We start from the raw sequence: 20,720 nt of genomic DNA on the forward strand, positions 1-20,720 counted from the left end.
TTACTTGCATAGTCCATTTAAACCAATGCAGAGAACATAAACACACACAATTTGAGTTTTAACAATTTGAATTATTAAATGGGTGTAAAGAAATGGCTCCCTGTTGCAGTTACCCCCCACTTTTTGCCTGATACTGATGCTGACTTGACTGAGAAGTGTGCTGGGACCCTGCTAACCAGGCCCCAGCACCAGTGTTCTTTCACCTAAAATGTACTTTTGATTCCACAATTGGCACACCCTGGCATCCAGGTAAGTCCCTTGTAACTGGTACCCCTGGTACCAAGGGCCCTGATGCCAGGGAAGGTCTCTAAGGGCTGCAGCATATCTTATGCCACCCTGGGGACCCCTCACTCAGCACAGACACACTGCTTGCCAGCTTGTGTGTGCTGATGAGAACAAAACGAGTAAGTCGACATGGCACTCCCCTCAGGGTGCCATGCCAACCTCACACTGCCTATGCAGTATAGATAAGTCACCCCTCTAGTAGGCCTTACAGCCCTAAGGCAGGGTGCACTATACCATAGGTGAGGGCACCAGTGCATGAGCACTATGCCCCTACAGTGTCTAAGCAAAACCTTAGACATTGTAAGTGCAGGGTAGCCATAAGAGTATATGGTCTGGGAGTCTGTCAAAAACGAACTCCACAGCTCCATAATGGCTACACTGAATATTGGGAAGTTTGGTATCAAACTTCTCAGAATAATAAACCCACACTGATGCCAGTGTTGGATTTATTAAAAAATGCACACAGAGGGCATCTTAGAGATACCCCCTGTATTTTACCCAATTGTTCAGTGCAGGACTGACTGGTCTGTGCCAGCCTGCTGCTGAGAGACGAGTGTCTGACCTCATGCGGTGAGAGCCTTTGTGCTCTCTGAGGACAGAAACAAAGCCTGCTCTGGGTGGAGGTGCTTCACACCTCCCCCCTGCAGGAACTGTAACACCTAGCAGTGAGCTTCAAAGGCTCAAGCTTCGTGTTACAATGCCCCAGGGCACTCCAGCTAGTGGAGATGCCCGCCCCCTGGACCCAGCCCCCACTTTTGGCGGCAAGTCCAGGAGAGATAATTAGAAAAACAAGGAGGAGTCACTGGCCAGTCAGGACAGCCCCTAAGGTGTCCTGAGCTGAGGTGACTCTGACTTTTAGAAATCCTCCATCTTGTAGAAGGAGGATTCCCCCAATAGGGATAGGAATGTGACCCCCTCCCCTTGGGAGGAGGCACAAAGAGGGTGTACCCACCCTCAGGGCTAGTAGCCATTGGCTACTAACCCCCCAGACCTAAACACGCCCTTAAATTTAGTATTTAAGGGCTCCCCTGAACCTAAGAATTTAGATTCCTGCAACTTACCGAAGAAGAAGACTGCTGAGCTGAAAACCCCTGCAGAAGAAGAAAGAAGACACCAACTGCTTTGGCCCCAGTCCTACCGGCCTGTCTCCTGCCTTCTAAAGAACCCTGCTCCAGCAACGCTTTCTCCAGGACCAGCGACCTCTGAATCCTCAGAGGACTGCCCTGCTTCCAAGAGACCAAGAATCTCCCGAGGACAGCGGCACTGCTCCAAAAGAACTGCGACTTTGTTTCAAGGAGCAGATTTAAAGACCCCTGCAACCCCCCGCAAGAAGCGTGAGACTTGCAACACTGCACCCGGCGGCCCGGACTCGACGGGTGGAGAACCAACACCTCAGGGAGGACCCTCCGGCGCCTCCGAGTCCGTGAGTAACCAAAGTTGTCCCCCCTGAGCCACCACAGCGACGCCTGCAGAGGGAATCCCGAGGCTCCCCCTGACCGCGACTGCCTGAACTCCATTTCCCGACGGCTGGAAAAGACTCTGCACCCGCAGGCCCCAGCACCGAAAGGAACGGAACTCCTGTGCAGGAGTGACCCCCAGGAGGCCCTCTCCCTTGCCCAGGTGGTGGCTACCCCGAGGAGCCCCCCCCTTGCCTGCCTGCAACGCTGAAGAGATCCCTTGATCTCTCATTGATTTACATTGAAAACCTGACGCTTGTTTCTACACTGCACCCGGCCGCCCCAGTGCCGCTGAGGGTGTACCTTTTTGTGTGAACTTGTGTCCCCCCCGGTGCCCTACAAAACCCCCCTGGTCTGCCCTCCGAAGACACGGGTACTTACCTGCTGGCAGACCGGAACCGGGGCACCCCCTTCTCTCCATTGAAGCCTATGCGTTTTGGGCACCTCTTTGACCTCTGCACCTGACCGGCCCTGAGCTGCTGGTGTGGTAACTTTGGGGTTGCCCTGAACCCCCAACGGTGGGCTACTTTGGACCCAAACCTGAGACTTGTAAGTGATTTACTTACCTGACAAAAACTAACAAAAACTTACCTCCCCAGGAACTGTGAAAATTGCACTGTGTCCACTTTTAAAACAGCTTATTGTGTTTTATGTAAAAAGTATACATGCTAATGTAATGATTCAAAGTTCCTAAAGTACTTACCTGCAATACCTTTCAAATGAAATATTACATGTAGAAATTGAACCTGTGGTTCTTAAAATAAACTAAGAAAAGATATTTTTCTATAACAAAATCTATTGGCTTGGATTTGTCTCTGAGTGTGTGTTCCTCATTTATTGCCTGTGTGTATGTACAACAAATGCTTAACACTACTCCTTTGATAAGCCTACTGCTCGACCACACTACCACAAAATAGAGCATTAGTATTATCTCTTTTTGCCACTATCTTACCTCTAAGGGGAACCCTTGGACTCTGTGCATACTATTCCTTACTTTGAAATAGTGCATACAGAGCCAACTTCCTACATTGGTGGATCAGCGGTGGGGTACAAGACTTTGCATTTGCTGGACTACTCAGCCAATACCTGATCACACGACAAATTCCAAAAATTGTCATTAGAAATAGATTTTTGCAATTTGAAATTTTTCTAAATTCTTTAAAGTCCTGCTAGGGCCTTGTGTTAGTCCCTGTTAGCATTTCTTTTAGAGTTTAAAAGTTTGGTAAAAGTTTGAATTAGATTCTAGAACTAGTTTTAGTTTCTTAAAAAGTATTCCAACTTTTAGAAGAATAATGTCTAATACAGATGTGAATGTGGTGGAACTCGACACCACACCTTACCTCCATCTACAGATGAGAGAGCTAAGGTCACTCTGTAAACTAAAGAAAATAGCAATGGGCTCCAGACCTTCCAAACTACAGCTCCAGGAGCTGTTGGCAGAGTTTGAAAAAGCCAACCCCTCTGAGGATGGCAAAACAGAGGATGAGTATAGTGACTTGGAGGGTGATTCCCCCCCACCAGTCCTATCTAGAGAGAACAGGGCCTCTCAAGCCCTGACTCCAAAAATAATCAGAGATGCTGGTTCCCTCACAGGAGGGACCAACCTCTCTGAAATCACTGAGGATAACCCCAGTGAAGAGGACATCCAGTTAGCCAGGATGACCAAAAGATTGGCTTTGGAAAGACAGATCCTAGCCATAGAAAGGGAAAGACAAGAGATGGGCCTAGGACCCATCAATGGTGGCAGCAACATAACTAGGGTCAGAGATTCTCCTGACATGCTGAAAATCCCTAAAGGGATTGTAACTAAATATGAAGATGGTGATGACATCACCAAATGGTTCACAGCTTTTGAGAGGGCTTGTGTAACCAGAAAAGTGAACAAATCTCACTGGGGTGCTCTCCTTTGGGAAATGTTCACAGGAAAGTGCAGGGATAGACTCCTCACACTCTCTGGAAATGATGCAGAATCTTATGACCTCATGAAGGGAACCCTGATTGAGGGCTTTGGATTCTCCACTGAGGAGTATAGAATTAGATTCAGGGGGGCTCAAAAATCCTCGAGCCAGACCTGGGTTGATTTTGTAGACTACTCAGTGAAAACACTGGATGGTTGGGTAACTGGAAATGAAGTGCATGACCATGTTGGGCTTTATAATTTGTTTATGAAAGAACACATTTTAAGTAACTGCTTCAATGAAAAGTTGCATCAGTATCTGGTAGACCTAGGTCCAATTTCTCCCCAAGAATTGGGAAAGAAGGCAGACCACTGGGTCAAGACTAGGGTAACCAAAACTTCCACTGAGGGTGACCAAAAGAAAGGGGTTACAAAGCCTCCCCAGGAGAAAGTGGGTGACACTAGAAATAAAGAAAAAGAGTCCTCTGTAGGCCCCCAAAAACCAGACCAGGTGGGTGGGCCCCGAGACACAACCCAAAACAAAGGTGGGTACCAGGGTAAGAACTGGGATGCCACTAAGGCGTGGTGCCATAACTGTAGACAGACAGGGCACCACACCAAGGACACTTCTTGTCCCAAAAACAAACCCCCTAGCAAAATCCCAGGGGTGACCAGTGTAGCCATTGGGGATGACTCCTCAGATGAGGAGGTCTTCATAGCCTTCAACTGGAAAAAGGGCCCAACAGGTGAGTTTGGAGATTCCAGAGGGAAGTAGACACTTCCACCACCTACTGGTGAATGGAATCCCAGCCACTGCCCTGAGAGACACTTGTGCCAGTCACACTATTGTGCATGACAGGCTGGTGTTCTCAAACCAGTACATCCCAGGTGAGATGGCCAGAGTAAGAGTTAGCCCAGACAGGGTCACTGATAGGCCGGTGGCTTTTGTGCCCATAGAAGTGGGTGGGACTTTTAGCTGGAGAAGGGTGGTAGTCAGTACAGACCTCCCCCTTGATTGTCTCCTTGGAAATGACTACCCAGAGGTTAGTCAGAGCCCAAGAGAGGAACTGGTCCAGTGCCAGTCCTCTCCCAAGGATTCTGGAGTTCCTGCCTCTGCAGTAAATGCAAGTAGGCCCCAGAAGAAAAAGAAAAGGAAACAGAGTAGGAAAGGTGGACAACCTTTAGCCAAGGTTCCAGCACGCCAAGGAGATTCTGCTCCAGTAGGGGAGAACTCCAAAAGTGGCTCTGATAAAGTCCAACCTGACCCACAAGAAGTCCTGGCTAGTCAGGCAACTGTTAAGTCTGAGAGGGTGGCTCCTCAGCTAACAGAAGAAAGAGTGGAAGAAGGGTGTTTACTACAAGATGTGGTAACCCCCTACTCTAATACAGCAGACAGGAACCCTGAACCCAAAGAAGCCTGTAACTTAGCCCCTTCCCTTGTAGGTGAAGAGCTAAAGGTGTGGTTCTGGGCACTGACAGCTGTCAGTGGCCTCTGCTGGGTGTTAGCCTTTATGGCTGCACTATCCTTGGCATGGTGGTCAGACCCCATGCCAAATAGCAAGTTAGGCCCCCTGACCCTGTTGGTCATGGTGGGGTTACTCCAGCTCTGGGTAACCTCTTTGGGTAAGCTAGGGGTGACCCTGGCTAAAATAAGATTAGCAGAGGTGGATACCTCTAACCCCAAAATAGAGAGAATGGGTGAAGACATTAAAAGCACAGACAAGAGGCAGTTCAGATTAGGTCCTATCACTGTGGAAGTGGGTCAGTTCCCCAGAGGGAATGACCTGGACAGGAGGATGTAAGGCAGAGTAGGCCCTGCAACAAACCAGCCTATTTCCTCTACTCTTCCTCGCCTGACAGACTAGGAAGACTCTCCCAGCTTTGGCTGAGTCTCCTGGCCTGTGGGCTGGGGGGGGCTTGTGTAAAGAAATGGCTCCCTGTTGCAGTTACCCCCCACTTTTTGCCTGATACTGATGCTGACTTGACTGAGAAGTGTGCTGGGACCCTGCTAACCAGGCCCCAGCACCAGTGTTCTTTCACTAAAATGTACTTTTGATTCCACAATTGGCACACCCTGGCATCCAGGTAAGTCCCTTGTAACTGGTACCCCTGGTACCAAGGGCCCTGATGCCAGGGAAGGTCTCTAAGGGCTGCAGCATATCTTATGCCACCCTGGGGACCCCTCACTCAGCACAGACACACTGCTTGCCAGCTTGTGTGTGCTGATGAGAACAAAACGAGTAAGTCGACATGGCACTCCCCTCAGGGTGCCATGCCAACTTCACACTGCCTATGCAGTATAGATAAGTCACCCCTCTAGTAGGCCTTACAGCCCTAAGGCAGGGTGCACTATACCATAGGTGAGGGCACCAGTGCATGAGCACTATGTCCCTACAGTGTCTAAGCAAAACCTTAGACATTGTAAGTGCAGGGTAGCCATAAGAGTATATGGTCTGGGAGTCTGTCAAAAACGAACTCCACAGCTCCATAATGGCTACACTGAATACTGGGAAGTTTGGTATCAAACTTCTCAGAATAATAAACCCACACTGATGCCAGTGTTGGATTTATAAAAAAATGCACACAGAGGGCATCTTAGAGATACCCCCTGTATTTTACCCAATTGTTCAGTGCAGGACTGACTGGTCTGTGCCAGCCTGCTGCTGAGAGACGAGTGTCTGACCTCATGTGGTGAGAGCCTTTGTGCTCTCTGAGGACAGAAACAAAGCCTGCTCTGGGTGGAGGTGCTTCACACCTCCCCCCTGCAGGAACTGTAACACCTAGCAGTGAGCTTCAAAGGCTCAAGCTTCGTGTTACAATGCCCCAGGGCACTCCAGCTAGTGGAGATGCCCGCCCCCTGGACCCAGCCCCGACTTTTGGCAGCAAGTCCAGGAGAGATAATGAGAAAAACAAGGAGTCGTCACTGGCCAGTCAGGACAGCCCCTAAGGTGTCCTGAGCTGAGGTGACTCTGACTTTTAGAAATCCTCCATCTTGTAGAAGGAGGATTCCCCCAATAGGGATAGGAATGTGACCCCCTCCCCTTGGGAGGAGGCACAAAGAGGGTGTACCCACCCTCAGGGCTAGTAGCCATTGGCTACTAACCCCCCAGACCTAAACACGCCCTTAAATTTAGTATTTAAGGGCTCCCCTGAACCTAAGAATTTAGATTCCTGCAACTTACCGAAGAAGAAGACTGCTGAGCTGAAAACCCCTGCAGAAGAAGAAAGAAGACACCAACTGCTTTGGCCCCAGTCCTACCGGCCTGTCTCCTGCCTTCTAAAGAACCCTGCTCCAGCGACGCTTTCTCCAGGACCAGCGACCTCTGAATCCTCAGAGGACTGCCCTGCTTCCAAGAGACCAAGAATCTCCCGAGGACAGCGGCACTGCTCCAAAAGAACTGCGACTTTGTTTCAAGGAGCAGATTTAAAGACCCCTGCAACTCCCCGCAAGAAGCGTGAGACTTGCAACACTGCACCCGGCGACCCCGACTCGACGGGTGGAGAACCAACACCTCAGGGAGGACCTCCGGCGACTCCGAGTCCGTGAGTAACCAAAGTTGTCCCCCCTGAACCCCCACAGCGACGCCTGCAGAGGGAATCCCGAGGCTCCCCCTGACCGCGACTGCCTGAACTCCATTTCCCGACGGCTGGAAAAGACTCTGCACCCGCAGCCCCCAGCACCGAAAGGAACGGAACTCCTGTGCAGGAGTGACCCCCAGGAGGCCCTCTCCCTTGCCCAGGTGGTGGCTACCCCGAGGAGCCCCCCCCTTGCCTGCCTGCAACGCTGAAGAGATCCCTTGATCTCTCATTGATTTACATTGAAAACCCGACGCTTGTTTCTACACTGCACCCGGCCGCCCCAGTGCCGCTGAGGGTGTACCTTTTTGTGTGAACTTGTGTCCCCCCCGGTGCCCTACAATGCCCCCCTGGTCTGCCCTCCGAAGACGCGGGTACTTACCTGCTGGCAGACCAGAACCGGGGCACCCCCTTCTCTCCATTGAAGCCTATGCGTTTTGGGCACCTCTTTGACCTCTGCACCTGACCGGCCCTGAGCTGCTGGTGTGGTAACTTTGGGGTTGCCCTGAACCCCCAACGGTGGGCTACTTTGGACCCAAACCTGAGACTTGTAAGTGATTTACTTACCTGACAAAAACTAACAAAAACTTACCTCCCCAGGAACTGTGAAAATTGCACTGTGTCCACTTTTAAAACAGCTTATTGTGTTTTACGTAAAAAGTATACATGCTAATGTAATGATTTAAAGTTCCTAAAGTACTTACCTGCAATACCTTTCAAATGAAATATTACATGTAGAAATTGAACCTGTGGTTCTTAAAATAAACTAAGAAAATATATTTTTCTATAACAAAACCTATTGGCTTGGATTTGTCTCTGAGTGTGTGTTCCTCATTTATTGCCTGTGTGTATGTACAACAAATGCTTAACACTACTCCTTTGATAAGCCTACTGCTCGACCACACTACCACAAAATAGAGCATTAGTATTATCTCTTTTTGCCACTATCTTACCTCTAAGGGGAACCCTTGGACTCTGTGCATACTATTCCTTACTTTGAAATAGTGCATACAGCGCCAACTTCCTACAATGGGTTATTGTTAAAAAGGTTAATAAATGAGGTAAAAGGATGATGAATAGGTGAATAGACCTCTCGTAGTTTTTGGTTGGTTTTCAATTTGTTTTCAAAATAAGTTACTGTATTGGAAGATTGCTGTGTTTACATCGACTACGGAGGATTGCCAGCTGGATGTTTGGTAACAAATCAAGTATGTGAATCTATAAAAGAAGCCAATGCTGGAAGACCGTAGTTACAGACGAGTACCTTTTTTCAAATTTAGGACACAGATAAAAGACTCTGTATCAGCTTTATTGGGCTTGTACATTTTATTCATTACATTTTTAAGAGTGGCTGCTCCTCATTTCGATGAGAACGTACCTGGAGGAAGTATACATTTCAAGTCTAAGACATTCCCAATTACTTCCTGCAGCCAGAGAAGAAAATGGTATATGTTTGTGTGTAGAGTAATTTAGTAGAGAAAAGGTTATAATAATACCACAGCAAATACAACACATAGGCCCTCATTCTGACCTTGGCGGGCGGCGGAGGCCGCCCGCCAAAGTCCCGCCGTCAGGTTACCGTTCCGCGGTGGAAAGACCGCGGCGGTAATTCTGACTTTCCCGCTGGGCTGGCGGGCGGTCTCCTTCAGACCGCCAGCCAGCCCAGCGGGAAAGAGGCTTCCACGATGAAGCCGGCTCGGAATCGAGCCGGCGGAGTGGAAGCTGTGCGACGGGTGCAGTTGCACCCGTCGCGTATTTCACTGTCTGCGCAGCGGACAGTGAAATACATTTAGGGGCCCTCTTACGGGGGCCCCTGCAATGCCCATGCCAGTGGCATGGGCACTGCAGGGGCCCCCAGGGGCCCCGCGACCCCCCCTACCGCCATCCGGATCTCGGCGGTCCGACCGCCAGATCTGGATGGCGGTAGGGGGGGTCAGAATCCCCGCGGCGGTGCAGCAAGCTGCGCCGCCGCGGAGGATTCAATGGGGCCGCGGTACACTGGCGGGACCCCGCCAGTGGTGCCGGTCCGACCGCGGCTTTACCGCCGCGGTCGGAATCCCCATTGAAGCACCGCCGGCTTGTCGGCGGTGCTCCCGCGGTCCTCCGCCCTGGCGGTCAAAGACCGCCAGGGTCAGAATGAGGGCCATAGTCCCTCATGCTAACACAGACTAGTATGCTGAATATTCCTCAAACTCCTGTTTGGAACCAAACTGGTGGAACTTGCCCCCTTCATCCTCCTCCCCACCTTGGTAGTTTACTCACTATTTTCACCAGGCAAACTCTGGTGCAAGTTAGTTTTGAACCAGTTACATTTTCTGGGTTCACCTCTTTGAGAGGTTAACAGTGGTTAACACATACATTTAGCACATTATCTCTAGGCTTGGGAGGAATTTCAATAACGTAGGAGTAGTCAAATTAATTTTGGTAATTCCTTATTAGGAGTCACCGATGATAATGTGATTATTCCTGAATGTATAATTAAGAGTAATGTGGGGGAAAATCCTACCTCAAGAGCAGATTTAGCAAGCATGAGCAGTCACCCGCTTTCCCTATTAATGTTCTGCATTTAGCTCTATTTCTTAGCACAATATGCGTTCTTGTATCCATTTTGGACGCAAAGCAACTTTTCTGCGTTTATAGATAGAATTACTCCCCTCTTGTAATTCCGCATGATTATGCTACACGAAATTATGGAAGTTATGTCCACCCCTAATTGTCTCCCATTCCAAGATCTGAAACTCAGAACATTGTGGTAATTGTTCACCAACTAATTACCTCACCTAGTGGAATTGCGAATCATAGGTGCTAGAGGACGGGATGAGGGCTATCAAAGCAGTTTACAAACCTAAATGAAAGAAGTGATGATAAAAAGGAAAAACAGTTTGAAGAATGTACTATTTCAGTATGACATTTTATTCTACCCTTTAATCCTTCAACATTCAAGTTTTAGATTTTTTGACATTTTTACCACTAACCCTCATCTCAACTAAGAGCAGCTTCGTGGTCATATCATATCTGGGAAGGGCCTTGGTTTTTGAATGTGGTATAATAGATATAGAATATTCAGAATAGGAGCACGGGTAAAAACCACTAATATGCATGGACAGCTCATATGCTCAAATATTTTGGTCTCTTACGCTTAAAGCGTTAAACTGCTTCTTTGCCATAGAAGTCAGTTAACTTTGGTAATTTGTTGGAGTCTGCACCATGGCAGTGTCTGATTTTCTCTGTCAGTTGACAGTTCTTAATTTCAAACGCCCTCATCCACTCGCGTTAGGATCCACTCAACAGCAGGTGACCGCACAGGTAACTTCGCCTTGAGAACACTTTTAAATAGTTGCACTGTTTACATTCTCTGCACATATCTTAACTAATGCTCTTGTTTGCCCTGCTTCAGGGAGTGAAAGGAGAGAGCGGGCTCCCAGGACTTCGAGGAGTGCAGGTAAGGAATGGACATTTAATTTACCTGCAATGAACCGGTCTTTCTGGAAGTAAGTCTCACTGTTCTGCTTTTAAACAGTTCTACTAAGCCTAATATAATAGGCACATCTGCCTGAAATAGTGTGAGGGGGTCAAAGGGGAAGATGAGAGTATGCCCAAGGCTCTTTGTCCACCTAGAACAATCACTGTGATGTTCTTCCTGTTGTGCATCCCATCTTTGACCCAGTTCTGCCTCCTTCAAGAGTGCTTACCTAGACATTATACTGTATTGTAATTCTATAATTGTATCTAAAAAATTGCAAAGCACTGGATTATCAAATAGACAGCCTGCTGACTCTACCACCGTCCAGTTTTCACACACAGCCTCTTAAACACATCCGCTCACTCAGACATCCCTCTTTCCCTAATTCCATTTACTCACTTAATCTGATTCCCCCTTAAAGGATTCTTGCACCCAAAGCAGCCCTACAAAGTTCCTTTTGTCAACACATTCTCTTTCTCACATAACATACCTGTTTGTGTCACAGTTACCCTCTCCTCCAATGGCACAGAATTCCACAAACACATCCACTTACTTAGACGTCCATGGATGCACATTGTTTATCTAGCAAACATCTTATTTTTCACTACACACCTCATCACAATTTCACATATGCCACCCATCTCTCAAACTCCATTATCAGGTATTCATTCCATCAGTCTTACACACACAAATTCACACTCAACTTATTTTATAAGCACGGTTTTGACATATTTGCATTCTTATCACACACAACTTTGTCATACAGAGCGGCCCTCTGTCTTTTCTCGCTCACTGATAGTCATAAATGTAGTAATATTCCTGCCTACATCCCCACACGTAGATGGAAATATTCTGTCTTTGACTACAATAAACACTACCCTTTTAGAGGGTCCCGATTCATCCCAAGGCCAATGAATATCTGTGAAATATGGGAGACTCTAGGGTCCCTCATCGCATTCTGCAAGGGTCCCTTCATTTTGCGTCCACTGTCTCCTACAGATTATGTAAAAAACCCTATCTGATGGAGATTTCTTGCTGCAGATTCCTTACCGTTGAATATCCCCACGCGTCAGACTGGAACCGGAAGATGTTCGAGCAGTACCCCTGTGCACCGGTAGTGGCATTGTTTTGTTCTGTGTCTGCGGTGTTGGCATCAGAAGTGACGTGTGCAGTAACTATATAGGCGCCACCTCGGCACGCTGATGTCAGTTCTTTCCTTTCTGCACCATTTACCATGGATCTAGATTGAGCAACCCTTCAGTCGCATTTTAACTGAATTTTTAAAACTTTTTGTCAATGTTTTTGAGATTTATCTCCTGGTGTGAGGGTGTCACCCAAGAAACAAGCTGGTTTCAAACCATTTGGAGCCTTTCATCAGCAAATGTTGGTGACAGACCCCCACTTTGCTTGTGGTGCCTGGAGCCGGGACACAACTCCAAGACATGAGGACTGCAGCGCCATGCACCTGAAGGCACTGAGGAAGCTTTCCTTCTAGCTCCTCACCACCCGATGTCAATCAACTCCCCAACAGTCAAGGTCCTTTTTGTATAGGAGGTCCTGGGACCATCTGCAGAGCTGTCTCAGCTTTCGTCATTGCATTCAAAGTCTTCGGGTAAGTAGGGGAAGTCCCACAAGCATAACAAGCCAAAGAAATCCAAATGCTCTTCAACTTCCCCGCGTCAGTCAAAATCATCTGACAAGACGAGGTGGGTCAGCACTCCAGAGCCTGTAAGTTGATGGCGCCTGAACCTGGGTCTTTTCTGCACTTCCCAGATTTTCCTGGAGCTGGCACAACCCCTGCCCACCTGAAGGAGTTTTCTGAGGCCATGGGCCTCTCTTGTGGGTGGCCCGAGCCATGTGGAGCACTTTCTGGCCTCATGGGCTTGGGAAGGGCTCCTACGAGGTCCACGCCGGCGAGACCGAGACATTCCTCTGCTCCCCTCCAGTGTGCCCTTGTGCCACTGACACCGCTAGGTGGCCCAATTCCATTGTCATACCCAACCACTCCCTGGAGCGAGTCCAACGCCTTATTTCATGAATAGCACTAAAGAGGGAGATGTTTGGGAGGGGTCTGCGGGCCCTTATGGAGAAGAACCAGTTGAGGAGGACAACTGGTATGAGGAACTGGGTGAGGCCAGTGGATTAGACACCTCAGCCGACACTTGTTTGGTTTCCACTTCTACTGTGGCTATGGAGGAGGGAGCCTCTACTGCAATGGTGGTGCATCGGTCAACTGAGGTCCTAGATGTTAACCTGCCCTCAGTGTCAGTCAAGATGAATTTACTGCCATTTAATGAAGCCCTTACAGAAACCCTTCTTGGGGCCCTATCCAAGCCCTGGACAGGGGCTACTGTAAATAGAACAATTGACCACCGCCATCACCCCACTCCTGGGAATCCCAGCTTCCTTTCCTTGACCAGCACCCCACCCCAGAAAGCTTAGTGGTCCAGGTACTCACTCTGGTGCATTCTCTACCACTCCATCCGATGGGGAATCCAAGAGGTTGGATACATTCGATAAGAGAATGTTCTCTTCCACCAGCCTGGCACTGTGGTCCGTGAACACTGCATGCTTATTGGGAAGTTATTTCCATACTTTTCAGGATTCTGTTGCACAAGTGCTGCCTATGGGCATCCCAGAGGAGGCCTGGCCCATATTCTGTCCGGCTATGGCCAATGAGAGAGATGCAGCAAAGTTCTCCATTAGATATAGACTGACACAACCAACTTGCTAGGTAGAGCAATTTCATCATTGGTGGCCTTGTGGCACCATGCCTGGCTGAGGATATCTGTTTTTTCAGGGGATGTCCAGGCTTCTATCATGGATATGCCCTTTGATGTCTCTCGCCAAGTTGGAGACCAGGCTGATTCAGCGCTTGCATGCATCATCGACCTCAATCTGCCTTCTGTCCCTTTTGGGGCTAGGGAAGGGGTTGTCTTGCTGCACCCATACCCTCCCAGCCACCACAGTCAACTAGCTTTTTGGCCTTTTCATGGCTAAGGGTGCTTATCGCAGCGACCATGTGGGACAGATGGAGATTGGTCAGATCAGTCAAATTCCCCCTCCCCAGCAGCCGCTGCCTCCACACATCTTTAGTCTGCCTTCAAACCATCACGGACACCCAGTGGAAGGCAGAATAAGCCATCACCTCTTCCACTGGCAGTGAGTAACATCAGACTAATCAGTACTACAGATTGTCCAAAGGGGCTACTTCTTCCCCTTTGTGACACACCCTCCACCAGCCCCACCCACTTATGGCCGGCTGAGTGAGGACCATCTCTTCTTGATCCATCAAGAAGTGTATGGCCTCTTGGCCAATGAAAACATAAAGACGGTGCCAGCGTCAGAAGTAGATTGTGGTTGTTATTCCCGCTACTTTCTGGTGCCCAAGAAGGATAGAGGACACCGTCCTAGTCTCGATCTGAAGCTTCTAAATCTCTTCTTGAAGAAGGTGAAATTCAAAATGTTCACGCTTGCACAGGTGTTGTCTGCTGTGGACCTGGGAGATTGGATGGTAGCATTGAACTTACAGGACACTTATTTCCCCACCCTTTTTCTGTTGGCCCACAGACGCGCTCTTCAGTTCACGGTGGGCCACGAGTATTTTTAATTTGTCGTGCTCCCCTGCAGCCGTAACGGCGCACCTTGGGTGTTCACAAAGGTATTGCCAGTGGTCGCAGCTCATCTGAAGAGGTCGGGAATTTCAGTCTTCCTCTACCTTGATCACTGGCTGTTGAAGGCGGGCTCACCCTAGGTAGTCCTCTCCCAGCTCCAGACTATGGTGAACCGCTTGCACTCGCTGGGGTTTATTATCAACATGCTAACGTCACACCTGACTCCCTCTCAGATGCTTCCTTTCATCGGAGCTGTACTAGAAATAGAGCAGTTTCAGGCCTAGACTCCTTAGCGACGAAAGTGCAGGATATTCAGTCTGTGGCACCGATTTTTCAGCCTCTGTCATGGATTTCACCAAGATTGGCTCCAATGCCTCATGGCCTCCTGCAACCTGCTGGTGTCTCAGACCTGCTGGCATATGCAGGCGCTGCAGTGGGACCTAAAGGCCCAGTGGATGCAGCATCAGGAGAGTCTCTCCAACATGGTATATAACTCATAGGGAACTGCAAAAGATGTGCAGTGGTGGAGATGAACCGTGATTGGGTCAGCAACAGACCTCTCCCTCTTCCCCAAACAGACTTGACTGTAATGACAGATGAATCACTTCTGGGATGGGGTGGCCATCTGGGATAGGTGAATATCAGAGGACTCTGTTCTCCAGTGGAGTCAAAGCTCCACGTAAACCTATTGGAGCTTTGGATAGTCCAATTAACATTAAAAGCCTTTCTCTAATGCAGGTGTTCATGGACAACACCACGCCATGTGGTACTACAATAAACACAGTTGGGTTGTGGACCATCTACCAAGAGTCTCTGCATCTCTGGACATGGCTGGAACGGCATGGCATTTCCCAGGTGGTTAAACACCTGGCGGGCTCTCTGGACGTTAGGGCACACAAACTTAGCCAAAGATGCCTAGGGGATCATGAATGGCGGCTCCATCCAGAGATGGTCTAAGGTCTCTTTCAGTGGTGGAGAGAGCCTTGGTTAGATCTGTTCCCTATCCCCTAGAATGTGCAGGGTCAGCAGCTCTGTGTGCTAGAGGTTCCAAGATGACTGCTTCGGAGATGATTTTCATCTCGAGTGGAGCGCCAGCCTCCTTTATGCCTTTCCGCCAATACCACTCCAGCCCAGAGTTGTCAAGAAGATCGGGAACAACCAGGCTCAAGTTGTTCTTGTCGCTCCAGATTGGGCACAGAGAGTCTGGTATTCCGAGCTATTGAGCATAATCATTAGTTCTTTGATCAGGCTGCCTCTTTGGGAGGACCTTCTGTCACATCAACAGGGTAGGGTTCTGCCCCCAAACCTGCGCACACTCCACCTTCATGCGTGGAGATTGAGCAATGGCAGTTGACAGCCCAAAGTCTGTGATGTTGTTCTGGCAACTAGGCGTCCCTCCACCAATATCTATATGCCTGCTGTTGGGTCAAGTTTGTTTCTAGGTGTGTCTCTCACAATGCCAACCCCTTAACTGCACCTCTATCACAAGTTCTCTTGTTTGCACTCTGTTTGGCCCAGCAGGGCTCTCCTCTGGGCACAGTTAGGGGTTACCTATCTGCCATCTTGGCATTTCTGCGGTTGCAGGACCAACCTTCTCTCTTTAAGTCCCCAGCTGTGGCTAGGTTCCTTAAAGGTCTAAAACACGCATTCCCACATACAGCCTTTATTATGTCTCAGTGGGACCTCAACCGGGTCCTTACTTTTCTCAGGTGCGCTCCCTTTGAGCCGTTACATAATTGTCTTCTTAGGCTGTTGACCACCAAAATGGCTTTCTTAGTGGCCATAACATTGGCCAGGAAGGTCAGTGAACTCCAAGTGCTCTCGGCGCACCCTCCTTACACCACCTTCAATCCAGACAAACTCATCCTCGGCTGCAACCACAGCATTAGCCTGTGGCATTCCTCTTCTGGAAATATGTCAGGCAGTGACATCGGCATCTCTGCACACATTCACAAAACATTACTGCCTGGACAGTCAGGTCAATCATGACAGACACTTCATATCTTTGGTCCTGCAGGACATTTAGATTTTATCAGATTTGCAGTCCTACTTCTAAGGAGGTATTGCTTGGCTATCTATTCAACAGTAAGGAATCTGTGGTTAGAAGTCTCAAGCTGATGAACAAGTTTCCTACCTTTGGTAATGCCTTATCTGGTAGAGACTCTATCTAGGTGCAGATTCCTTTCTGTCCCTCTCACCCTCCCCGCTCTGCGAACCAGTCCAGGTATGAGGTACAAACACTTTCAGGTCCTTAGTCTTTCACTCCCGTGGTCAATTCTTCTCATGGCTCCACGGTCCTGGAGTGCAAAGTCGCAAAAGTAACTGGTGTCAGTGCACTGACTGACATGCACCTACATAGGTACCGCTCACGTCACTTTCGGTGCAGTCAAAGCAGAACGAATTATGCCAATTACTGTAGCGCAGGGTCAGTGGCATACTGAAATACGAGGACCCCCTGCAAAATGCATGGAGGGGGCCCTCACACTCCAGACCCAAACAACAGCGCATAGAGCAGTGGCCCTGTGCCCGTGCACAGTGAGGAGGAGGCCACCTGGAGCTCAGGGGCCCGCACTGTGGGGGCTGCTGGGGCTGTTGTTATGCCACTGCACAGGGGTACTGCTTGAAAATCTTCTGAATCCAGTCTGATGCCTGGGGATATTCAAAGGTAAGGAATCTGCAGCTAGTCTCTCCCAGATTCTTCTGCTCAGTCCAAAACAGAATACATAAGTAACGGACAGAGGAAGAGATGTGCCACGCAGGAAACTCCCATGGAGCACAAGAGGTGTCCATGACTGCCAGGAATTCACTTCAGCCCCACAAGCTAGTAAGTCACTATGATTCTCAGTCAGTTAGACGGTTGCAATTTTAGTCATAAAAATTTAAAGGCAGCAGCAGCTAGCGTGGTACGCTAGTGGAACTAGTTAGCCCTGAGCAACGGTATTGAAAGTGACCACTACCTGGCAGTACATTAAGTGCTCTTACAATATGATTCAGATGACCTAGAAAGCAATGAAAGGGAATACACCTAGAGTAATAACTAATGATTCACATTAATTCAGGGGTTGCCTGTGTCGCTGTTCTAAGGGAACATGGCCTAACAGTTTGGGATGAACAGTTAGTTCCTTTGGGGAAAATTTGCATCCCAGTGTAGTAAATCAGATCCAGACAACTAAAATTGCACAGGACAGTTGAAATTGTAGAATTGGACTATACAAAGGCTGGTAACATAACCTAACATTTGGCAGCTCTCTGCAGTGGCACGAATAGGATAAAAACCAAACAGAGTAATTATCAGTGGTCCAGATGAATTGAAGCACTTCCATTCATCACCTGTACACACTGTGAGGCCTGCACAGAATTTGCCAAGTTATATTTGATAGAAAGATGAAATTGACTTTTTATAATAAATATAAATGAATTAAAAATAAACTGGACAGTTCGCCAGGAGCTCCATATTCTCAGTAACAGCTGAAAAAGCTTCTCTTTATTCTGTTTCCTTACTTTTTCCTTTTTTAGGGCCCAATGGGAGTAAAAGGTGCTTTGGGATTCCAGGGCGCCCCAGGAACAGCTGTGAGTGTTTCCATCATTGGATTACTGAATGATTTTATTGTTGTTTGCTAATTGCCTCTGTAGCAGCAGATTACTCATTACTGTTTTCTATGGCAAGTAAAGGTCTTATTTAGAGAGACTTTTAGAGAAAAATCACAAAATCCCCTCCCTCCAGTCATCTCTTGTGGACACATTTTGCTACTCACTGCTTTTACTGAAGTTTCACAGGCCTGTGTTTCTCTTTTTAGGGGGAGCAAGGCAATACAGGACCCCAAGGACCAGTTGGATTGCCAGTGAGTAAACATTTTTTAAGAAAGAAAATATTTCCTCCCTCCTACTGCTCAGCCGGTGGACCTCCCTCCCGTCTCATCCTTTCATGCCTTCTTATCGCTCACTTTGTAAAGGGCTTTTTTACTTTGTAGCTATGTTCCCATTCTATAAGCCACTACCTTACATACCTAAGGATCATTTGCATTGCCTATGAGTACATGTGTTTTATTCCATGTCAGTAAAGATAAACGAGTCCCAGTAAAACATGCTCTAATAAATGTACATTCATCAATTTATTTTTACAGTACAACGTTCAAATTCCATGCTAAAGGCCAAATTAATCTAGTACTACTCTTGCTTGTGCCCTGGGCCTAATTTTGTTTGTAAAGTTTGGACATTAAAACACAGAGGGGGTCATTTTGACCCTGGCGGTACGGGACCGCCAGGGCTAAAACGACGGAAGCACTGCCAACAGGCTGGCGGAACGGGGAGTCGTGGGGCCCCTGCACTGTCCATGCCACTGGCATGGGCAGTGCAGGGGCCCCCTGACAGGGCCCCATGTAGCTTTTCACTGTCTGCTCTGCAGACAGTGAAAAGCGCGACGGGTGCAACTGCACCCGTCGCACGGCCGCATACCGCCGGCTCCATTTGGAGCCGGCTCCTATGTTGCGGCCGTGATCCCTGCTGGGCTGGCGGGTTTCCGCCCGCCGGCCCAGCGGGGATCTCGAAATGGCCGCGGCGGGGGTGCGGCTGCATTGGCGGCCAAATGGGGGTCAGATCTTGGCGTGCGGCTTATGCCGCCTGCCAAGGTCGTAATGACCCCCAGAATAGCATATCCAGATTTATAGATAGTATTATTGTATTGTAGTGGTTTGCAATGGTTCAGAGCTCCGTCAGATTTCCTACATGATCCTTACTGAATATGCTCCTACATTGTTCTAGAAAAATCAAATCTCTATTAGTTTTCCATTAGTGCCAGGTGGCAATGAACAACATAGTCCCTGAAGCTCTGTGGATTCCTAATTATGGCATCTCATTTGTGTATATAAAGTGCACTGGTGCCAGTGATCTCAGTTTCTTTCATTCTATGGATGAACCACTGCGGATCATGAGCCCGCCTTTCTTAGCTAATAAATGATGTTTTATTCAGTAAAGGAAAATTGTCTTTTTCTGTGTGACCATATCATCCCTGAAATCATCATGTTTCAAGGCTCATCTTTCCTGCAGAAGGCAGACACCTGCGACAAACCCACTTCCAAAAATCTTTCAGTGTTTAGAATAGCCACATAAGGCTGTCATGCAACCTCTGCTTTTCAATGCAATCTGAGTCTCTTATGGAGAAGGAGGCAAAGCTTCTAATGGCTACTTATGAATTAAAATCCAAGTCTTCTTCCAAGCCTTGTGTCATGCCCACACCACTTCTTATTCATGAAGCAGTTCTTGGGGTCAGCATAAGAAGGAACAGAGGAAACATTCTTCTACCAAGCACAGGAAATAAGAGATCCAAAGAGACTTCATCCTCTTTTTTGTCCAAGCCATTTCCAAGGCCATTTCAGCTCTGCAAACTATTAAGCAGGTTAGTCTCCCTATGAAGGGGCTTCTGAGGATTTTATGAAAATCATGTTTTCTTTAAAATCTCTGGAGCTCTGTTGGGGGTCTCGAGTTCTTCTTTGGGTTAGACAACTGTCTCATACGAAGACTGCTCTGGCTTTCACCTTGGCACTGACTTGTATTCTAACCTCTCCTCCGCCTTTTCCATTGTCAGTGCGGGCTCTGAACTGGTGGAGCCATGGTAGGCATCAGTGCGGGCACTGTCAGCCTGCACTGATGCAATGATGCCATATCCTAGACAAAAGACAGCATTCCTTCAGGGAATCTTACTTCCCACAGCTACAAACACCACACAGTAGTTTTTTTAAATGATAGAAGAACCTATTTGGTCTATTTTTATAATTCGGCTGACAGAATTTTAGGGATGAAGATGACAGTGAGGCAGACATTTTGTTGCCTAGAGAGGACCCTGATTCATGCATGATTGCTGACCTACAAAACGTCAGTGAAGCTGACACTTTCCCAGAGACAGAGTAAGTGAAAAGGCAACTGAGACGTTAAATATATCTCTTCACATGGAGCACTCGAAACATCTATCTATATAGAGATTTTGACAGATAAGTAAGTAGCAGAGACTGGTCTGCCATCTGAAATAATAGTTTAAGGAGTCTAGAGAGATGCAATTGGTTTAAAACAAAACATAATTTCTTCTGGGAACCACTGATCGGATCTGCCCTCTTTGTCAGTAACCTTGCCTGATGGGACTTAAATTTGGTTCTTACTTTTTTAATGGGGCCACTTTTTGAGCCTTTTTATTCTTATCCAAGGTATTCTGTGTTGTAACATGGTATTCCTGTTGGCCATTACTTTTGTTAGACGAGTTAGACGGGAGAGCTACTCAGCCTTGCAGACCGGTGACCTCCATAATGGGGGGCCGGTGACTCCGCTGCTGACACACAGGTTCCCGCAAGATTCTCACTGGCATGGGGAGTGCAGAAGTGAGGGGACTCTGCTGGTATGCTGCAGTGGGACTGATGAAGAAGCCCCCAGGCTATGCC

General features: G+C 48.1%; 1 protein-coding gene across 2 annotated transcripts in view; it reads left to right on the plus strand.

Moving 5' to 3' along the window:
• LOC138301234 (collagen alpha-1(II) chain-like) overlaps positions 1-20,720 on the plus strand; it is a 1,268,735-nt gene that overhangs the window by 530,956 nt on the left and 717,059 nt on the right. For both annotated transcript variants that reach the window (XM_069241494.1, XM_069241495.1), the window contains exons 17-19: positions 10,613-10,657; positions 17,809-17,862; positions 18,090-18,134. In XM_069241494.1, coding sequence (XP_069097595.1) covers positions 10,613-10,657; positions 17,809-17,862; positions 18,090-18,134 — 144 coding nt within the window. The remainder of the gene's footprint in view (positions 1-10,612; positions 10,658-17,808; positions 17,863-18,089; positions 18,135-20,720) is intronic.

Source organism: Pleurodeles waltl, chromosome 6 (genome assembly GCF_031143425.1).
Source record: "Pleurodeles waltl isolate 20211129_DDA chromosome 6, aPleWal1.hap1.20221129, whole genome shotgun sequence".
Classification (NCBI taxonomy): Eukaryota; Metazoa; Chordata; class Amphibia; order Caudata; family Salamandridae; genus Pleurodeles; species Pleurodeles waltl.